The sequence below is a fragment of the Lemur catta genome, chromosome 17, assembly GCF_020740605.2.
Source record: "Lemur catta isolate mLemCat1 chromosome 17, mLemCat1.pri, whole genome shotgun sequence".
Taxonomy (NCBI): Eukaryota; Metazoa; Chordata; class Mammalia; order Primates; family Lemuridae; genus Lemur; species Lemur catta.
In genome coordinates, this window is record NC_059144.1 from 964,025 (window position 1) to 981,926 (window position 17,902).

Below are 17,902 nucleotides of genomic sequence, written 5' to 3' on the forward strand. Positions count from 1 at the left end.
ACACAAGACCAAGTGAGATTTATTTAAGATATCATGCTTGGCTGATTCAGCAATTCAAAACTCAAAACCAGCCACTGTTAGTGATCAATGCTAACATCACCAGTAACACGACAAATTAGATCGTACATCATATGCTAGGATACAAAGAGAAGACCACAGGATCACTTCTGTGACACTCTCTTAAAAAAACACATCATCTAAATCTAATTGATAATGAAACATCACAAAAAACCAATGTAGGGACATTCTGCACTACTGGACTTTACTTTCAAAGGATTCCAAGTCATGAAGGTCAAGGAAAGACTGAGGAACTGTTCCAGACTGAAAGGGTTTTCAGAGACAGTACAACTAAATGCATCCATGCATCCAAATGGGATCTGTTTGCTATAAAGGACATTGCAGACAAGTAATAAAACTGGAAAAGAATCTGAGGATTACATGATAGAATGTATTCATGTTAACTTTCTGATCATGAAGGTTGTATTGCAGTTATGCAGAATGTCTTGACTTGTAAGAATACTCACTAAGATTATTGGGGTGATGGCATAACATCAGCAATTTGCTCTGAAATGATGCAGGAGAAAATGTTCTTTGTACTAAAACTTGCACTTTTTTCTAATTTTAAGACTGTTTCAACAAGTTAATTAAAAATATACAAATGAATGGACAAATAAAGAGAAAAAGTGAAAAGATTTATTAGGTAAACTTTATTTCTCTAGGAAAAAATAGCCATATAAATCAGTGCTTAAAATTAAAATTATATAAGTTTAATGGCACTATAACAATTGTAATACCTCCAAACATTGACAATGACCACAGTACCAGCATACAAAATGATATCTGTCTAAAGCTACATTTTTTTTTTGAGACAGTCTCGCTCTGTTGCCGAGGCTAGAGTGCCATGGTGTCAGCCTAGCTCACAGCGACCTCAAACTCCTGAGCTCAAGTGATCCTCCTGCCTCAGTCTCCCAAGTAGCTGGGACTACTGGTGTGTGCCACCACACCCGTCTAAGTTTTTCTATTTTTAGTAGAGGTGGGGTCTCTCGCTCAGGCTGGCCTTCAACTCCTGAGCTTAAGCAATTCTACCACCGTGGCCTCCCAGAGTGCTAGGATTATAGGCGTGAGCCACCATGCCTGGCCTTAAAGCTAAATCTGTCAATCACTAGCTTTAGACAGGTATCATTGTATCTGTCTAGTATAGTGAAATATCTGTCTGCATAGTGATAAAAATTGTAAAATAAAAGTTGGCCATCGCTTTTATCAAAAAATCCCAAAGCAACAAATGCTGGCCAGGATGTGGAGAGATAGGAACACTCATACAACACTGCTGGTGGGACTGCAAATTAGTGCAACCTCTGTGGAAAAGAATTTGGAGATACCTCAAAGAGCTAAAAATAGAAATACCCTTTGCTCCAGCAGTAGCACTATTAGGCATCTACCCAAAAGAACAAAAGACATTCTATAATAAAGACATCTGCACTCGAATGTTTATGGCAGCTCAATTCACTATTGGAAGGATGTGGAAACAACCCAAGTGCCTGTCAATTCATGAGTGGATTATTAAAATTTGGTATATGTATACAATGGAATATTACTCAATTATAAGAAACGATGGTGATCTAGCACCTCTTATATTTTCCTGGATACAACTTGAGCCCATCCTCCGAAGTGAGGCATCAGAAGAATGGACAAATAGGCACCACATGTACTCGCTATCAAATTGGCACTGAGTGATCAACACTATGGTGCTCATATGGTAGTAATATTCTTCAGGGATTGGGAGCTTGGGGGTGGGTAAACTCACAACTAATGGACATGGTAGGCGTTGTACAGGGGAAAAGGCATGCCTCAAATTATGGTTTGGGTGTGGCCAAGTCATAACATGTAACCAAAATGTTTGTACCCCCATAATATCCTGAATTAAATTTAAAAAATCGACCATCAATTTACTCCAACCAAGTATTGGTGAAAATTTGGTTGTTTGGCTGTTTAAACACCTGACAGGCCTGGTATGGTGGCTCACGTCTGTAATCCTAGCACTCTGGGAGGCCAAGGCAGAAGAATCACTTGAGCTCAGGAGTCTGAGGCCAGCCTGAGCAAGAGTGAGACCCCATCCTACTAAAAATAGAAAAATAAAAAATTAACCAGACAACTGAAAATAGAAAAAATTGGCCAGGCATGGTGGTGAATGCCTATAGTCCCAGCTACTTGGGAGGCTGAGGCAGGAGGATGACTGAAGCCAAGGAGTTTGAGGTTGCTGTGAGCTAGGCTGATGCCACAGCACTCTAGCCCCAGCAACAGAGTGAGTCTGTGTCTCAATAAATAAATAAGTAAATAAATAAATAAATAAAATAAAAATAAGAATAAAAAATAAATACCTGATATTTCTATAGTCTAAGGAGGTAAAACTGCTTTTTATTTGCAAGATCCACTTAAAAGTCTTTCAGATCATAGAATTTTTCAAAAATGGTACATATTGTGATGATGCTGTCCAAAGTATATCTTGATTTATATCTGCCTCATCAGTGGATCCTAGAGGAGAAGCTTTTCTAGAGAAGAGCATCCAGATTCTAATTCAGCAAGACCTGAAAAGAAAAAGAAAAAGGAAAAGAATTCTATTTTTTAGCTAAAAGATTTCATAGGAACTAAGTGTAAGTCAGTAAAAAACAGTTGGAAACTTTATCATTATCAAAAAGAATGAGAAATATGTATGTACAATGACAATACAAAATTACTGTTAAATATAATTTGCCCACAGTTGCACACTGAATTAGTAATTATCATTGTGGGTAAGTATCAGAGATTCTGGTTTTTTCTCATTCTTCATTCCCTATTCAACAACCATATGCTGAGGTACTATGACAAGCACTGGAATTACGAGGTGGGGTTGATACAGTCCATATATGATTGTCCTCAACAATAACATAACATGAAAAAACAGACAAACAGGCCACTTCCATGCAGAGTCATAGAGACCACAACAAGTATAAAACAGGGCACTACTGGAACACACAGGAGGCCCATCTGTCCAAGTTTTGTGTCAATATTGTAGACTTTTTGGTAGAGGTGATATGCAAGTTGATAGCTGAAGAGCAAGGAAAAAGCATACCAGGTAAAGGGAGGAGGAAGCAGGGGCAATAAGGAGGAGCACTGTGGAATTCTAAGTAGTCTAGTTTGTGAGATGCTAGAGCAAAGGGGCAGACTAAGGTATGTGGCAAGAGATGAAGTTGAATACATTGACAAGAACCAAGTTGATATGGGTGTTTTTCCCATGTTAAGGAATATGGAACTTTTCCTCAGGGAGAAAGTACACTAATGACAAAGTAAATGATTGATTTAAAATGTCACCAGTCAAGTGACTGCTTATGAACTGTCACTACTTGGCTAAATGTTACTACACGAGCCTGGGGTCTTTTGGCCTTAAATCACTAACGTAATCCCAGGAAGCTGATGATGCCTTGGTTTTCAGAGAATTGTTTCATGTGCTGACTGACAGTATCATAGTGATGGCAGCAGTGAATAAAGTGTAGAGACAGAAAAAAAAAAGATACATAAAGTTCATGAGATTTTTTAAAGCCATGTGGAATTAATGTGGCATAAGAATACTGTTCAGTATGAATGTTAATGTTTTCACATCTTTCATTACATGTGTGTAAGAGGAAGTGTAGTGTCTATTAACCAAACAATAGAAAAGATTGCCACTTCGTATTTATGGTCGATTTCAGAAATCAAGTCATTAATGCCAATTTAATTCATACATTTTCACAGCATACCTTCTTGTAGTTCCATACTTATATTTTGTTCCAACTTGTGTGTCATCTGAAATAAGTCAAATATTATTTAGAATGTTTAAGTAAACCACAGACATTTTCATGGGAATCATATATCACTTACATAATGTGGCTTTAAATATTTGTGGAAACTAGACTTAACTTCACAATTGCTTAAATAGAAAAATAATCACATAAATTAAAAAACCCTACTTATTTTACATTTAGTTAATAGAGTATATGTGTAATGCTGCTTACATTAATCTCATAAAAAGTAAAATTAATAATTGGTATATTGAGTATACATCATTTCAGAAGGGTGACACTTTCTCTTATTAGTACAAGGGTCAGGCAATTCAAGTTATATTTTCACATGAATCTGTTATTTTGTAATTCTTAGCAAAACCCTGCTGTTTATGAAAGTGTGAACAGTTTTTCATTTTAATGAATTTTTCCTTAAAATAAAATTTCTATATCTCTTGAGATGATCATATATAGTCTTTGTTTTTCCTTCTACGTGGTGAATCACATTTATTGATTTATGTATGTTGAACCATCCTTGCATCCCTGGGATGAAGCCCACTCAGTCATGCAGGATTATTTTCTTGAAGTGCTGGTGAATTTAGTTTTTTCTAGTATTTTCTTGAGGATTTTTGTATCTGTATTCATAAGGGCTATTGGCTTGTAGTCTTCTTTTTTTGTTCTGTCCTTTCCTGGCTTTGGTATGAAGGTGATACTGGCTTTGTAGAATGAGTTGGGGAGGATTCTCTCCTTCTCAAAATTATGGAATAATTTATGGAGTAGAATTAATTGTTCTTCTTGGTAGGTCTAGTAAAATTCAGCTGTGATTCCATCTGGTCCGGTGCTTTCTGTTGGTGTTGTGAGATTGTTTACTACTGCTTTAATCTAGTTGCTTGTTAATGGTCTGTTCAGGAGATCTGTTTCTTCCTGATTGAGTTTGAGAGGTTGTGTGTTTCCAGTAATTTGTCCATTTCCTCTATGTTTTCAAGTTTATGTGCATACAAATTTTCATAGTATTTCCAGATGACATTTTTGGCCTTAAATTTCTGTGGTATCCATTGTAATACCTCCTTTTTCATTTCTGACTGAGCTTATTTGGATCCACTCTCTTCTATTCCTGGTTAATCTAGAAAGAGAGCTCTCAATTTTGCTTATCTTTTCAAAGAACCAATTTTTTGTTTCATTGATACTTCGTTTTTTCTTTACTTTCTATTTTATTTAGTTCTGCCTGACAGTAGTTATTTCTTTTCTTCTGCTGGCTTTGCATTTGGTTTGCTTTTCATTTTCTGATTCCTTGAGGCTTGGTGTTAGATTGTTAATTTGTGATCTTTCTGTCATTTTGATGTAGGCATTTAAGACTATGACTTTTGCCCATAGGAATGCTTTTGCTGAATCCCATAGTTTTTGAGAGCTCGGGTCCCCTTTGTCATTCAGCTTGAGGAATCTTTTGACTTGAGTCTTAATTTTATTATTCACCCAATGATCGTTCAGTAGCAGGTTGTTTAATTTCCATGACTTTGTGTAGAATTGAGTGTTTCTCTTGGAGTTGATATCTAGTTTTATTCCACTGTGGTGACGGCATGATCTTGTATCTAGAAAACCCCAAAGACTCCACCACCAAGAGATGCCTGGAATTGATAATTAAATTCAGCAAAGTCACAGGTTACAAAATACAAATCCAGGAGCATTCCTATACAGCAACAAGTCAAGCTGAGAGTCAAATCAGAGACTCAGTACCATTCGCAATAGCTACAAAGAAAATAAAATACCTACAAATGTACTTACTTAAACAAGGAGGTGAAAGATCTCTACAAGGAGAACTGTGAAGCACTGAGGGAAGAAATTGCAGATGACTTAAAATGGAAAAGCATAACATGTTCATAGGATCGGTAGAATCATCGTTAAAATGTCCATACATTTTACATTGATTACAGATTCAATGCAATCCCCATCAAAATACCAATGTCATATTTCACAGATCTAGAAAAAATAATTCTACACTTTGTTTGGGACCAGAAAAGAGCCAAAGTAGTCAAAGCAATCTTAAGCAAAAAGAAGAAATCCAGAGGCATCATATTATCAGACTTCAAACTATAAGGCTATGGTAACCAAGACAGCAAGGTATTGGCACAAAAACAGAGACACAGACCAATGGAACAGAACAGAGAACTGAGATATAATACCATCCACATACAACCATCTGATCTTTGACAAAGCAGACAATAATATACACGGGGGAATAGAAACCGTATTCAAAGACCATATAATTCTCCAAATAGATGGAGAAAAAGCATTTGACAAAATCCAGCACACTTTTATGATAAAAATCCTTAACAAAATAGGCATAGATGGGACATTCCTTAAAATTATTAAGGGTATATATGATAAACCCACAGCCAATATCATACCCAATGGGGAAACACTGAAGCATTCCCGCTTAGAACAGGAACCAGACGAAGTTGCCCACTGTCTCCACTTCTATTCAACAGAGTGCTGGAAGTCCTTCCAGAGCTATCAGACAGGAGAGGGGAATGAAAGGCATCTGAATGGGGGCAGAAAACGTCAAACTCTGACTCTTTGCTGATGAGATACTATTATATCTAGAAAATCCCAAGGATTCAACCAAGAGACTCCTGGAATTGATAAACGAATTCAGTCTCAGTATACAAAATTACTGCGCACAAATCAGCAGTATTCATAAATGCCAATAACAGTCAAGCTGAAAATCAAATCAAAGACCCAACACCTTTCACAACAGCATCCAAGAAAGTTAAATATTTAGAATATATTTAAGGAAGGAGATGAGAGACGTGTATCGGGAGAACTACGAAACAGTGAGAAAAGAAACTGTAGAGGATCTAAACACATGGAAATGCCTACCATGCTTCTGGATTGGCAGAATCAATATTGTTAAAATGTCCATTGTACCTAAAGTGATCTACAGAATTAATGCAATCCCTATCAAAATTCTGCCATCATTCTTTACAAATTTAGAAAAAAATAATTCTATGTTTCTTCTGGAACCAGAGAAGACCTCGTATAGCCAAAGCAATCTTAAGCAAAAAAAATAAATTGGGAGGCATCAGTCTGCCAGACTTCAAACTTTATTACAAGACTATACTAACAAAAACAGCATGGTACTGGCACAGGAACAGAGATAGAGACCTTTGGAATAGGATGGAGATCCCAGATATAAAACCATCCTCATATTGTCATCTAGTCTTCGACAAAGCAGATAAAATATATGTTGGGGAAAAGAATCTCTATTCAATAGGTGGTGCTGGCAAAAGTGGATATCTACATACAGAAGACTGAAACTAGATCCCCACCTCTCACATAAATCAACTCATGACGGATAACAGACTTAAACCTGAGACACGAAAGCTTAAGAATCCTTGAAGAAAATATTGGGAAGACTCTTTTAGACACCAGCCTAGGTAAAGAATTTATGAAGAAGACCCCCAAAGCAATCGTAGCAGCAACAAAAATAAACAAATGGGACCTGATCAGATTAAAATGCTTCTGCACAGCCAAGGAAACTATCATTAGAATGAACAGACATTCTACACAATGGGAGAAAATATTTGCTTTCTACACATCCAATAGAGGGCTGATAAGAAGAATCTATATAGAACTTAAGAAAATCAACAAGAAAAAAATCAAACAACCCCATCAATAAATGAGGAAAGGACATGAACAGAAACTTTTCAAAGGAAGGGAGACTAATGGCCAGCAAACATATAAAAAAAGTGCTGAACAACTCTAATCATTAGGGAAATGCAAATCAAAACCACAATGAGATATCACCTAACTCTAGTGAGAATGGCCCAAAATAACAAATGCTGGCATGGATGTGGAGAGATTAGAACATTCATACACTGCTGGTGGGACTGCAAAGTAGTACAACCCCTGTTGAAAGTAATTTGGAGACACCTCAAAGAGCCAAAAATAGAAATACCATTTGACCCAGCAATCCCACTACTGAGCATCTATCCAAAGGAACAAAAGACATTCTACAATAAAGACATCTCCATTCAAATATTATAGTAGCACAATTCACAATTGCCAAGAAGTGGAAACAACCCAAGTGCCAATCAACACATGAGTGGATTAATAAAATGTGGTTTGTATATATACCATGGGATACTACTCAATTACAAAAATCAATGGTGAACTGGCACCTCTTATACTATCCTGGATAGAGATTGAGCCCATCCTTCAAAATGAGGTATCACAAGGGTGGAAAAACATGCACCACCTGTACTCGCCATCGAATTGGAACACTAAGGTACTCATTGGGTGCCAATCAGGTGGGGGACTGGGGTTGGGGGGGAATCCACAACGAACGGAAGTGGAACACACCATTATAGGGGAAGGACATGCTGGTAGCCCTCACTTGGGTGAGGCAAATGTATTACATGTAACCAAAATGTTTGTACCCCCATAATATCCTGAATTAAAAAATTCAAATATTTGCTTGATTTAAGTATTTAAAAAGTGCTGTGAAATTGCCCATCAATAGCCTAATTTTACAGTAATTAAGATAAAAATGCTGTAAGTAACATAGCAATTAAAGATATACTATTACGTAGAAAATGACAAATATTTTAATTTAAAATCTAATCTAAATACTATAGGTTTATTTAATTCCTCAAACTTATTTATCTTGGATTGCTTTTAATAATAAACATCTATTTATGGTTAAGTGCTTGGATGGCAATCATTGACTTGTGATTAAGGGTGGAAAATTCAAGACGGTACAAAAAGCTTTAAAAGGGTTATGAACAATAGCCAAACTAAAATCAACTAGAAAGTAAGCCAAAGCACCTCGCAATATACCTTTAGTTGTTAGGCAGTAAGATTCAGTCTCTAAAATCTAACTTAAGTGCTGCTTTTAAAGAAATTTCAAACGTGTCATTTTAGTTCCATATATTGAATAATGTTAATATACAGGTATCTCTTGAAAATGACAGCTGCAGGGACTTGAAGAAAATGGAAAATTTTCACTTTCCTCTCTTTATTAACACAGATAATTATGACCTTTATTTATCATGCATAGGTCATTTTAACAACACAGTATTTCACCAAATGAGAAACAAGAATTATATCAGAAATCTGAAACCCAAAGGAAAGAAGACAATATAACTAACCTCAGTCAAGTAGGTCTCCAAGTTGGCATCTGAAGTCCATGGGAATGAGGAAAAGAACATTGAGTTTTCTCTTGAAGAAAACTCTCTGTGAAGACCTAAGCCATTATGAACAGTTCCAACAGAAGGTGCTTCTGTGCCCCTCTTCATAGCTCGAGTGGGAAAGCAAGTTCCAGTCCCCTGTGTCTCCTCAACAAGATTGCGACTGGACGCTGCTAGTCGCTCAGGAGTTCTGCGAAAACTGCAAAAGACAAATGTTTAGTATTTCATTTTTTCCTAAATGATGGCATTTTTTATAAAATTACCATAAGAGTAAATGGAATTTCCCATTAAATAGTGTTTTAACTGTGAAAATGCATCACAGCATGCCTACTGTATGCAGTTATAGTTTTACAATTGTTCTACAGAAGTATGTATGTGTGTATATATATATAGTATGTGTGTGTTTATATATATGCATATATATATATATATAAATAGAATTTCTACAAAATAAGTAATTCAAGTAAAGCAAGGAAGGGAGAGAAATCTCTATCAATGATGTATGGCTTAACAGGTAACACCTGCTGCCTCCTGGAATGGCCTTATTTATAAGATTCTTGAGGATTCCATTAGAAATACTTGTATTTAAAGGGTAAGGGATAATGAACATTATGAATGTGTTAGTTTGCTTGACTATAATAGCCATTTCTCCATGTACAAATATATCCAAACATCATGTTGTACTCTTTAAATATATATCATAAAAGGATTATCCCTAAAAAAGGTAGAAATAATTGTATTTAGTAAACCAATGTAAAGAAGTTAATTTACTGAATGTCAAAATGTGCCAAGAGTAGTCGTACTCCTTTATTTTTTCAGTTTAAGTTGTAATCTTCCAAAAAGTAGTTAAACTCGTAATATTTCTATGAGCAGAATGGTGACAAGCAATTGCATAACAATAATACCAAGTTATAAGGCTTGAAAAATACTTCAAGGAAAGACTATCAGGTAAGGTTAACTACACGAGAATATTAAGGGGGAAAAAAGCCATATATAACCAAACAACAGGGAGAGTCATAAACTGCCCTGGACTACCATTTTTAAAGATAGTTCATTTATTAACATTGTTTTCCAAAATTCTGTTATCTAGTTAGCTTTCACTTCCCACTAATCTCATGAACCTATCTCACTAAAAAGCATGCTTTCAAGGCAAATTAATGATCTTAATTTATTTTCTATTCCATATTTTGACTTACTTTTTTGCTTTCTTCAACAAATATTTCCTAGCTTTTCATTCTCCTTGATACAGGGGGTTATACTTTTCCACTTCTCCTTGAGAAAATTTCATGTTGGAGATTTCAGATTCCAGATTTTTAATTGTCACTTCTGTCTGACTTCTTATTGAAGCCACACGATCCTCTTTTATCTGTTCTATGTATTCTTCAGATGCCGCTTGTGACTGAAACACATAAAAAGGATACATTTTTAGTATCCTTTAACCTGAACAATTCCTGCATATTTGTTTCCTTTACTTTTGAATCAGAGAGCTATTTTATTTTGTCTGTTTATTTATATTTTTAGAGACAGTGTCTGTCTTTTATTTATTTATTTCTACTTTTAGAGATAGTGTCTCTGTCACTATAGCTGGAGTGCAGTGGCCAGATCATAGTTCACTGCAGCCTCCCAATTCCTGGGCTCAAACCATCCTCCTGCCTCTACCTCCTCAGTAGCTGGGAATACACATGTGCAGCACCATGCCTGGCTAATTTTACTACTTTTTGTATAGATGGTATCTTATTACGATGCCCAGGCTTATCTCCAATTTGTAGTCTCAAGTGATACTCCCAGGCTGACCACCCACAATGCTAAAAGGACACCCATTCTCCGAGAACAACTTTAAATATGTGACAAAAGAAGCTGAGGTTTAATATATTGAACATCAATTATCAACTAAATTGATAATTTAATCAGAATTATAAAAAATTGAATCATTACTAAATTAGTACTCATGAATTCTAATAATCCAAAGAGTAATATAATCAATTTAAAATTTAAAAAGTTGAGCAATGTAACTTAAAAAGAAACTCTAGAGTACAGTATAATTTCTAAATCACAATTTTTTCTTTTCCTAATAGTATTGTTTTATGCTAACTGGCCTTAATAATCAAATGATTGTCTAAGGAGCTTCAATATTCTCAAAGATGAATTTATTTATAATGATGATAGAAACTAAAAGATTTAAAGGGAGAAGCATATGCCACCTTCCTTCTAGAAATCTACAAAACCAATTGCTATAACGGAAGTAGAGGAAACACACACAATGAACACATCACAGTATCATCTGCAGTGAAATGAATGAAAGTGCGTTTCACACTTAACTAACCTGCAAAAATAGATTGACTTCTTTTATTTTTTCTACAACATCCTGTGTTGCTCTTTCTTCAACCTCGTCCTCATACTTTTTAATTTCACCAAGATCTACCATCTGTTGCATATGGTTTTTGAGGTCCCAAAATTCTTTTTCCAACTTCATGTTCTCTTTCTCTAGCATCTCACATTGTTCTTGTGTTGCTTTCATAGAGAATAATTCCTCTTGATCAACTTGAGTCTTGGCATCCAGATAGCGACATCTTGAACATACATTTTCCAATGATTCCATAAAGTCATCAACCTGCATGAATAAAATAATGTAGTTTAATAATGAAGGAAGTAGGCTGAGAATAGGGTATCAGAAAACTAATAACACATTTTGAAATACATTGAGCTGCAATAAAATGCTATCTATACTGTAGTAGATTCTTCAAAGATGGACATTTGAATGATTCAGAAAATCAAGAGCAAAGTTTAAACCACTGGGATTCACAAAATACATACTTTACTCTTTCACACAACATTTACACTTGATCTTAGGACATTGTCTATGATTAATTCAATTCTTTCTTCCTTAAACTCGCTTAGTAGGAAGTCTTATACCCGTTCCTCCATCATTATTCCCAAAAAATTTCTAAAGAAATTTTACGGACATTACACTGAACTATTTTTATGAACTGCAAAGGTTTTACGCTAATTTAATTGCTTTCCAAGGAGCAATGATTCCTGGAGTTACAAAGCAATCATATCTCATTGTACAAGTTTAATGACAAGATCTATACTCTCTTTTTAATAAAAATGCCTTGATTCTACAGCACTGTCTTGTAATCCTTTGTTACTTTACACAGAATAAGGTAGCATACCAAACAAAAACAAACGAAAATACTTGCTGGGATTTCGGTGGTACTGAGTTGGAACAAATTACTTTCCTTTAGATGGAATGCTGATTTGATTTATAACAGGTGAGTGAAGTAGTGCTTTTAAGGCATGTCTAAAATTTTTTTTGATATAACTCCCATGAAATTCCCTCTCCAGAGTATGGGTTGGCTTTAGTAACCAGTTTCTAGTGACTATAATGTGACAGAACTGCTGTGTGACTTATAAGGTTAGGTTAGAAAATGTAATTCTGCTTCCACCTGACTTTTCCCCTCTGGGTAAGCTTGTCCTTCGAATCCAGCCACAATATTGTGAGGAAGCACAACCCACATGGTGAATCCTTGTATAGACATTTCAGCTGACTGCCCCACCTAGAGTGCCAGGCAAAAGAGTAAGCTTCAACGGCCAGACATATGAATGAACATGCCTTTAAGTGAGTCTAGTCCCCAGCTTCAAGTCACCCCCGCTGTTGTCACATGAAGAAGAAATGAGCTGGCCCTACTCAGCCTTCACTAAAACTGAAGATTGTGAACAAAGTAAACGTTTTGAGACACTGAATTTTGAGGTGGGTTATTATACAGCAATAGATAATTGATACAGATACTGATATTAAATATGGGGTGTTGCCATTAAAAAACAACAACAACAACTGTTAAAACATGTCAGATACCTTTACACCAGGAGGAAGGTGGAAGCTGAAAGGACCTAGACATGAATAAGAATGAAAACCAAAAGGCCTCCAAGGAGACTGTCAGTGGAAGCGTGATGGCCCTTGAAGAGACTCACAGGAAGGCTTACATGGACAGTGGAGAAAATGATACTAAAACATGGAGGAAACTGCACTGCTGCTCCACAGCGGGTGAAAGTAAAATCAATGCAGGAGATAAGCTAAAGAAAATTAAATATCAAGGATCCAGGACTTTCTGGATTCAAATACCTGTTTCCCATTTGCAGCCTCTCCACATGTCGATTTACCAAACACAGATGATCCCTGACTTATGATGGTACAGATCACAATTTTGTGACTTTAAAATGGTGCAAAAATGTTATACATTGAGTACACTCATCTGGAATGGTGGTAGATCCTGCACTTTAAGCCTGAGCCTGATGCCATATTAAAGGACACTTGTGGCTGGTTATTGAGCTGGAATTGATGTATTTTTGAAGTAGGAGGAATATAAACAAAAACTGTAACCAGAGGGTAGCTTGTGCTGGTTTTAAAACATTTTTCCATTCATTCTTTCATATTCATGCCATAGGCAGAGACATCATCGACAGAGCTGAGGGAGGCAACCAGAACTTGTATCCTCCACAGAGAAGAACCAAAACAATTAGATGACCACACCTTGAACAAAGCCTCTAAGAGAGAGCTCTGGAATTCAGCAGGGAAGTAATAGGAACCCATGGAACCATGGAAGCAAAAGAAAGGGAAGAAGCCACTCCAGCTGGGATCAGCTCAGAGCCAGGCCAGACTTCCCATTGTGGGGAAAAGGGAAGGGAATGAACCCCAGTGATCCACATTCCCCTGAGGACACCTGCAATCCAAGCCACAGGGGACCCCTCAGCCCTCACAGGCCCTGAACTGAGCATAGGGAGCTCCTGAGAGGCAATTCACGCCGAGTCCCACGTACCCTCTGAGAGGGTGCAGTACAATGCCATGTTAGAGCCAAATCCTCACTGGGCTACATCCTGCCCTGGGGCTCAACAGCCGCCACATGTCCTCCCTGGCACCGCACTGACATCCCACTATGTTCCCGTAGAGGGTTACAACATCGTGTACCTGCTGAACCCAGCAGTGCAGATGGGCTCCAAACTTTACATCACACACCACCCTAACCCCCTGAGAATTAGGGGGTCTGGCCCAGGAGGGAAGCTGCCCAAGGACAAAGGGAGCCTGAGTGCATGTGCACCAGAGCTAGGGGGCCACTTGACTGAGGCCACTGACTATGAAAGCAACTCGGCCTCCTCCAGAGGCAGGGCCATGGTTCACTTGTGCACACCTTCAGGGGACCCGAGGACTGGCTAGTTCATATATACCATCAAGGAGCCTGAGAACCAGTCTACCTAACCTGCTGTGGCCAGCACCTGCATGTGTCATATGAGAGCCTGAAAACAAGGGCAACTAAACTGCCTTTGCTGCTCCTCCAGCTGCACCCACAAACACCTTCCAGGGCCCTGAGGATCAGTTCATCCCTCCTAGGCTAGCACACATTCTGGGCCTGAGGGTGGGCCTATGCCATGTGTCACCACTGCTGTGGCACCCACAGCCTCGGGGCCTGAGGATTGGCCACCCTACATGCTGCTTTCAGTGCCCATGGACACTGTCCAGGAGCCCGAGGACAATCCTACTGTCCAGCACACAATTCAGGAGCCTAGGGACAACTCTGTCAAGCTGGACACTGCTGACAACTGCCCACCATACTGCCATAAGTGTCCACCCAAATGTACCACCCAGGGGCCCAGGGACTAGCCAAGCACTGCTATCATAAAATTGGTGATACAATTGCCACCCAGGAGCCCACTACTGCCATCACTGGTTTGCTGTACACCACAAGGAGGCCCAAAGATCAGCGCCCTGCCACCACTAACACATACCTATGCCACTGCGGTGTGTGTCCTAAAAATCAGTTCTTAGTGCTATAGAGAAGAACCAGGTACCAGGTCAGAGGAACATCTACTGTGAACTGAAAGGTGATGGATTATCTCAGTTTGCAACGAGGAAAGCTGAAGCTCAGATCTAACCTTCTCTTTCATAAACAGCAAAAAAATATAAATGATTCTATAAATTATAATGACTTAATAAAACATAATGCAGTGAATAGCAGACTCAGTCAGTGGAGCCTGTGATCCAGATTTTATGGAAATGGGAGTCAAGAGGGAGTCTCTAGGCCACAGACTAAAGTTTGAACGAAAAGTCAAAAAAAAGAACAGACTCTGCCCTTGTAAGCCTGACTTGCCATCATGTCACGGAGTCAGCAAGGTATAAGCTGGCCACACGCTCCTTTAAAAAGCAAAAAATGAAGTTAAAGACTTTCCACTACATTGACTTCCTATTGTAAGAGAACTGGAAATACGCAACATGATTAAGAAAAGAGCTCTTGTAAAATTTAATTTGGTGTTGGCATAAGGATAGACATAGATCAATGATTTGAATTATTAACCCAAAAATAAACCCTCACATTTATAATCAATTGATCGTCAAAAAGGGTTACAAACCAATTAAATGGGAAAAGTACACTCTTCAACAACTGATGCTGGGAAAACTGCATATCCACATGCCTTAGAATAAAGTTGGACTCCCTCCAAAGACCAAATCTAAAATTTATCTCCAAATATAACAGCTAAAGGTAAGAGCTAAAACTACAAAACCTTTAGAAGTAAACAGAAGCATAATTCGGTGTGACTACATTTCACAGTGACTTCTTAGCCATAACACCAAAAGAAAAAACAGATTAACTCAACTTCATCAAAATTGAAAACTTCTGTGCTTGAAAACATACCATCATTAAGAAAGTGGAAAGGCAAACCACCGAGAGGGAGGATACAGGATATATAAAGATCTCTTACAATTCATAAATAAAAAAGAAAACCCAGTTTAAAAGTAGGCAAAGGATGTGAATAGACATTTCCCCAGAGAAGATACATGGCTGGCTAATAAGCACATCAAAAAATGCTCAGCATCATTCCTCATTAGGGAAATACTAATCAAAACCACAATGAGGTATTATTTCACAACACTGGGATGGAATCTTTTTTCAATCAAACAGATGGAAAATTAGTATTGGCAAGGACGTAGGGAAGTTAGAGCCCTCGTACAATGTTTACAGGAATGTAAAATGGCACAGCCACTTTGGAAAATATATTGGCAGCTCCGCAAAAGGTTACAAATAGAGTTTTCATATGACCCAGCAATTTGACTCCTAAGTACATACCTAAGTGAAATGGAAAGATATGCATACATAAAAACTGTATATGAAAGTTCACGGCAGCATTATTAATAATAGCCAAAAAGTGGAAATAATGCAAAGGTCCATCAACTGATGAAAAGATCAATAAAATGTTTGGAATATCCATGCAACGAAGCATTACTCAGTAATAAGACAATAAGCACTGTTACGTTTTTGCAGGTGGCTGACTAGAAGCATTTCTAACACCACTTATCCTCATAGAAGAACCAAAATCGTGTGTAGACAATCACACTTTGAATATATTATGCAAGAGGGAACACAGGAGTTCAACAGAAAAGTGAAAGGAAATTAAAAATTCTGGGAAGCACAGGGAACCTAAGCAGCCCATAGGCCCGGGGCCAGCTGAAAACTGGTAGTGAATCCAGGATGCAGGAGAAGGTGACCGAGTTTCTTCCTGTGGTCCACGTTCCCAGTGGGGAATCACATAATCCAGGCCATGGGAGAACACCTTGAACCTCCCCAAGCCCAAGTGTAATTTAGGGAGCAGCCAGAAGAGTGTGAGAGGAAATAAAAACAATGGAATATTTAGGGCTATGTTGTTCTGTATAGGCTAGACCCGTGCTGAAGTGTAAGGTCAGGGAGAAAGCTTCACGAAGAAGAGGAAAATTGTGTGCCAAGTCTGAATAAATGAAGCCAGATGAACAGAAACTGAAAAGCCAAAAGGACAGCGTGAGTATGGTGGAGAGATGTTGCAATCAGCCCAATTAACTGTGAGGATAAACTCCAATGGCAGGCAAGTAACAACATGCGTCCACACAGTAACTTGGAAATTAATATTCATTCATTTTCACATTATTCATAATAGCCAAAGAGTGGAAGCAACCTAAAGGTCCATCAACTAATGAATGGGTAAGTGGTATAGCCATACAGTAGAATATTAATCAACAATAAAAAGAAATGAAGTGTTGACACATGCTACAGCACAGATGATCCCTGAAACATTATCCGAAGTGAAGGAAGCCCATACTAAAGTAATATATTGTATGACTATTTTAATGAAATGTTCAGAACAGGCAAATCTATGCACACAAAAAGTACACAATGCTTTCCCAGGAAGCAGAAGGTGCAGAGATAAGGGGGAGCAGTTCATCTCTAAAACCTGGACTCAACTGTCAAAATAGCCCGCATAATGGAATCTTAACTTCAAAATCCTCATTTCAGATAGGAACATTTCCATTTATCTCCTTCGTCATGGTCTTAAAATGTAGCAACATAAAGATATTAAAATGGTATTTTCAGCACTATAAGTCTCCATTATTAATATTAGTTTATATCTACTGAAAAATTGTAAATTAACCCATAAAAATCTCATAGGTGACACAATGTCTTTATTCAAAGTAAAGCATGTCTCAGCTCTAACTTTTATTAGCCGGAAACAAGGTGCATTTCCAGGCTGGTATTGCAAATACATTTATCACCTAGATATTTTTACATTCAACTAGATTCAAGGTTTGGCCATAACCAAATATATTGCTTTAAATTTTCTTTCTAGAAGTTTGAAAAGTATGTATCTTTCTTGATACTTACTTCTGCTTTCCATTTTGAATGTCGATACAGTCTTTCTTTTACTTGATTGAATTCATTGATTAAGGCATTTAATCTTTCTTCTACCGGAAGACTTTGGTTTCCACTCTGAGCTTGAAGATTTTTCACTTTATCATACAATTGGTCTTGCACATTAATGACTGCCTTGTCTTTATCATTAGCTTTGTTTTCAGCACCTTCCAGTTGCTGGCCAAGCAACATGTTTTCATTTTCCTCTTGTAGT

The 17,902-nt window shown here is 37.5% G+C and overlaps 1 protein-coding gene across 2 annotated transcripts; it reads right to left on the reverse strand.

The window, feature by feature from the left end:
• Window positions 1-2,395: 2,395 nt before the first annotated feature.
• LOC123622667 (putative coiled-coil domain-containing protein 144C) lies at window positions 2,396-17,894 on the reverse strand. Of its 2 annotated transcripts, XM_045529211.1 has the most exons (6): window positions 17,662-17,894; window positions 11,304-11,591; window positions 10,177-10,379; window positions 8,942-9,179; window positions 3,774-3,819; window positions 2,396-2,585 (listed from the first exon to the last, which is right to left on the reverse strand). In XM_045529211.1, exons 1-3 carry the CDS (start codon window positions 17,878-17,880, stop codon window positions 10,212-10,214), a joined length of 675 nt encoding a protein of 224 aa, XP_045385167.1. In that variant the 5' UTR covers window positions 17,881-17,894; the 3' UTR covers window positions 2,396-2,585; window positions 3,774-3,819; window positions 8,942-9,179; window positions 10,177-10,211. The 2 variants fall into 2 exon arrangements, with proteins under 2 accessions (XP_045385167.1, XP_045385168.1); XM_045529212.1 differs by lacking the exon at window positions 3,774-3,819.
• Window positions 17,895-17,902: the final 8 nt, after the last annotated feature.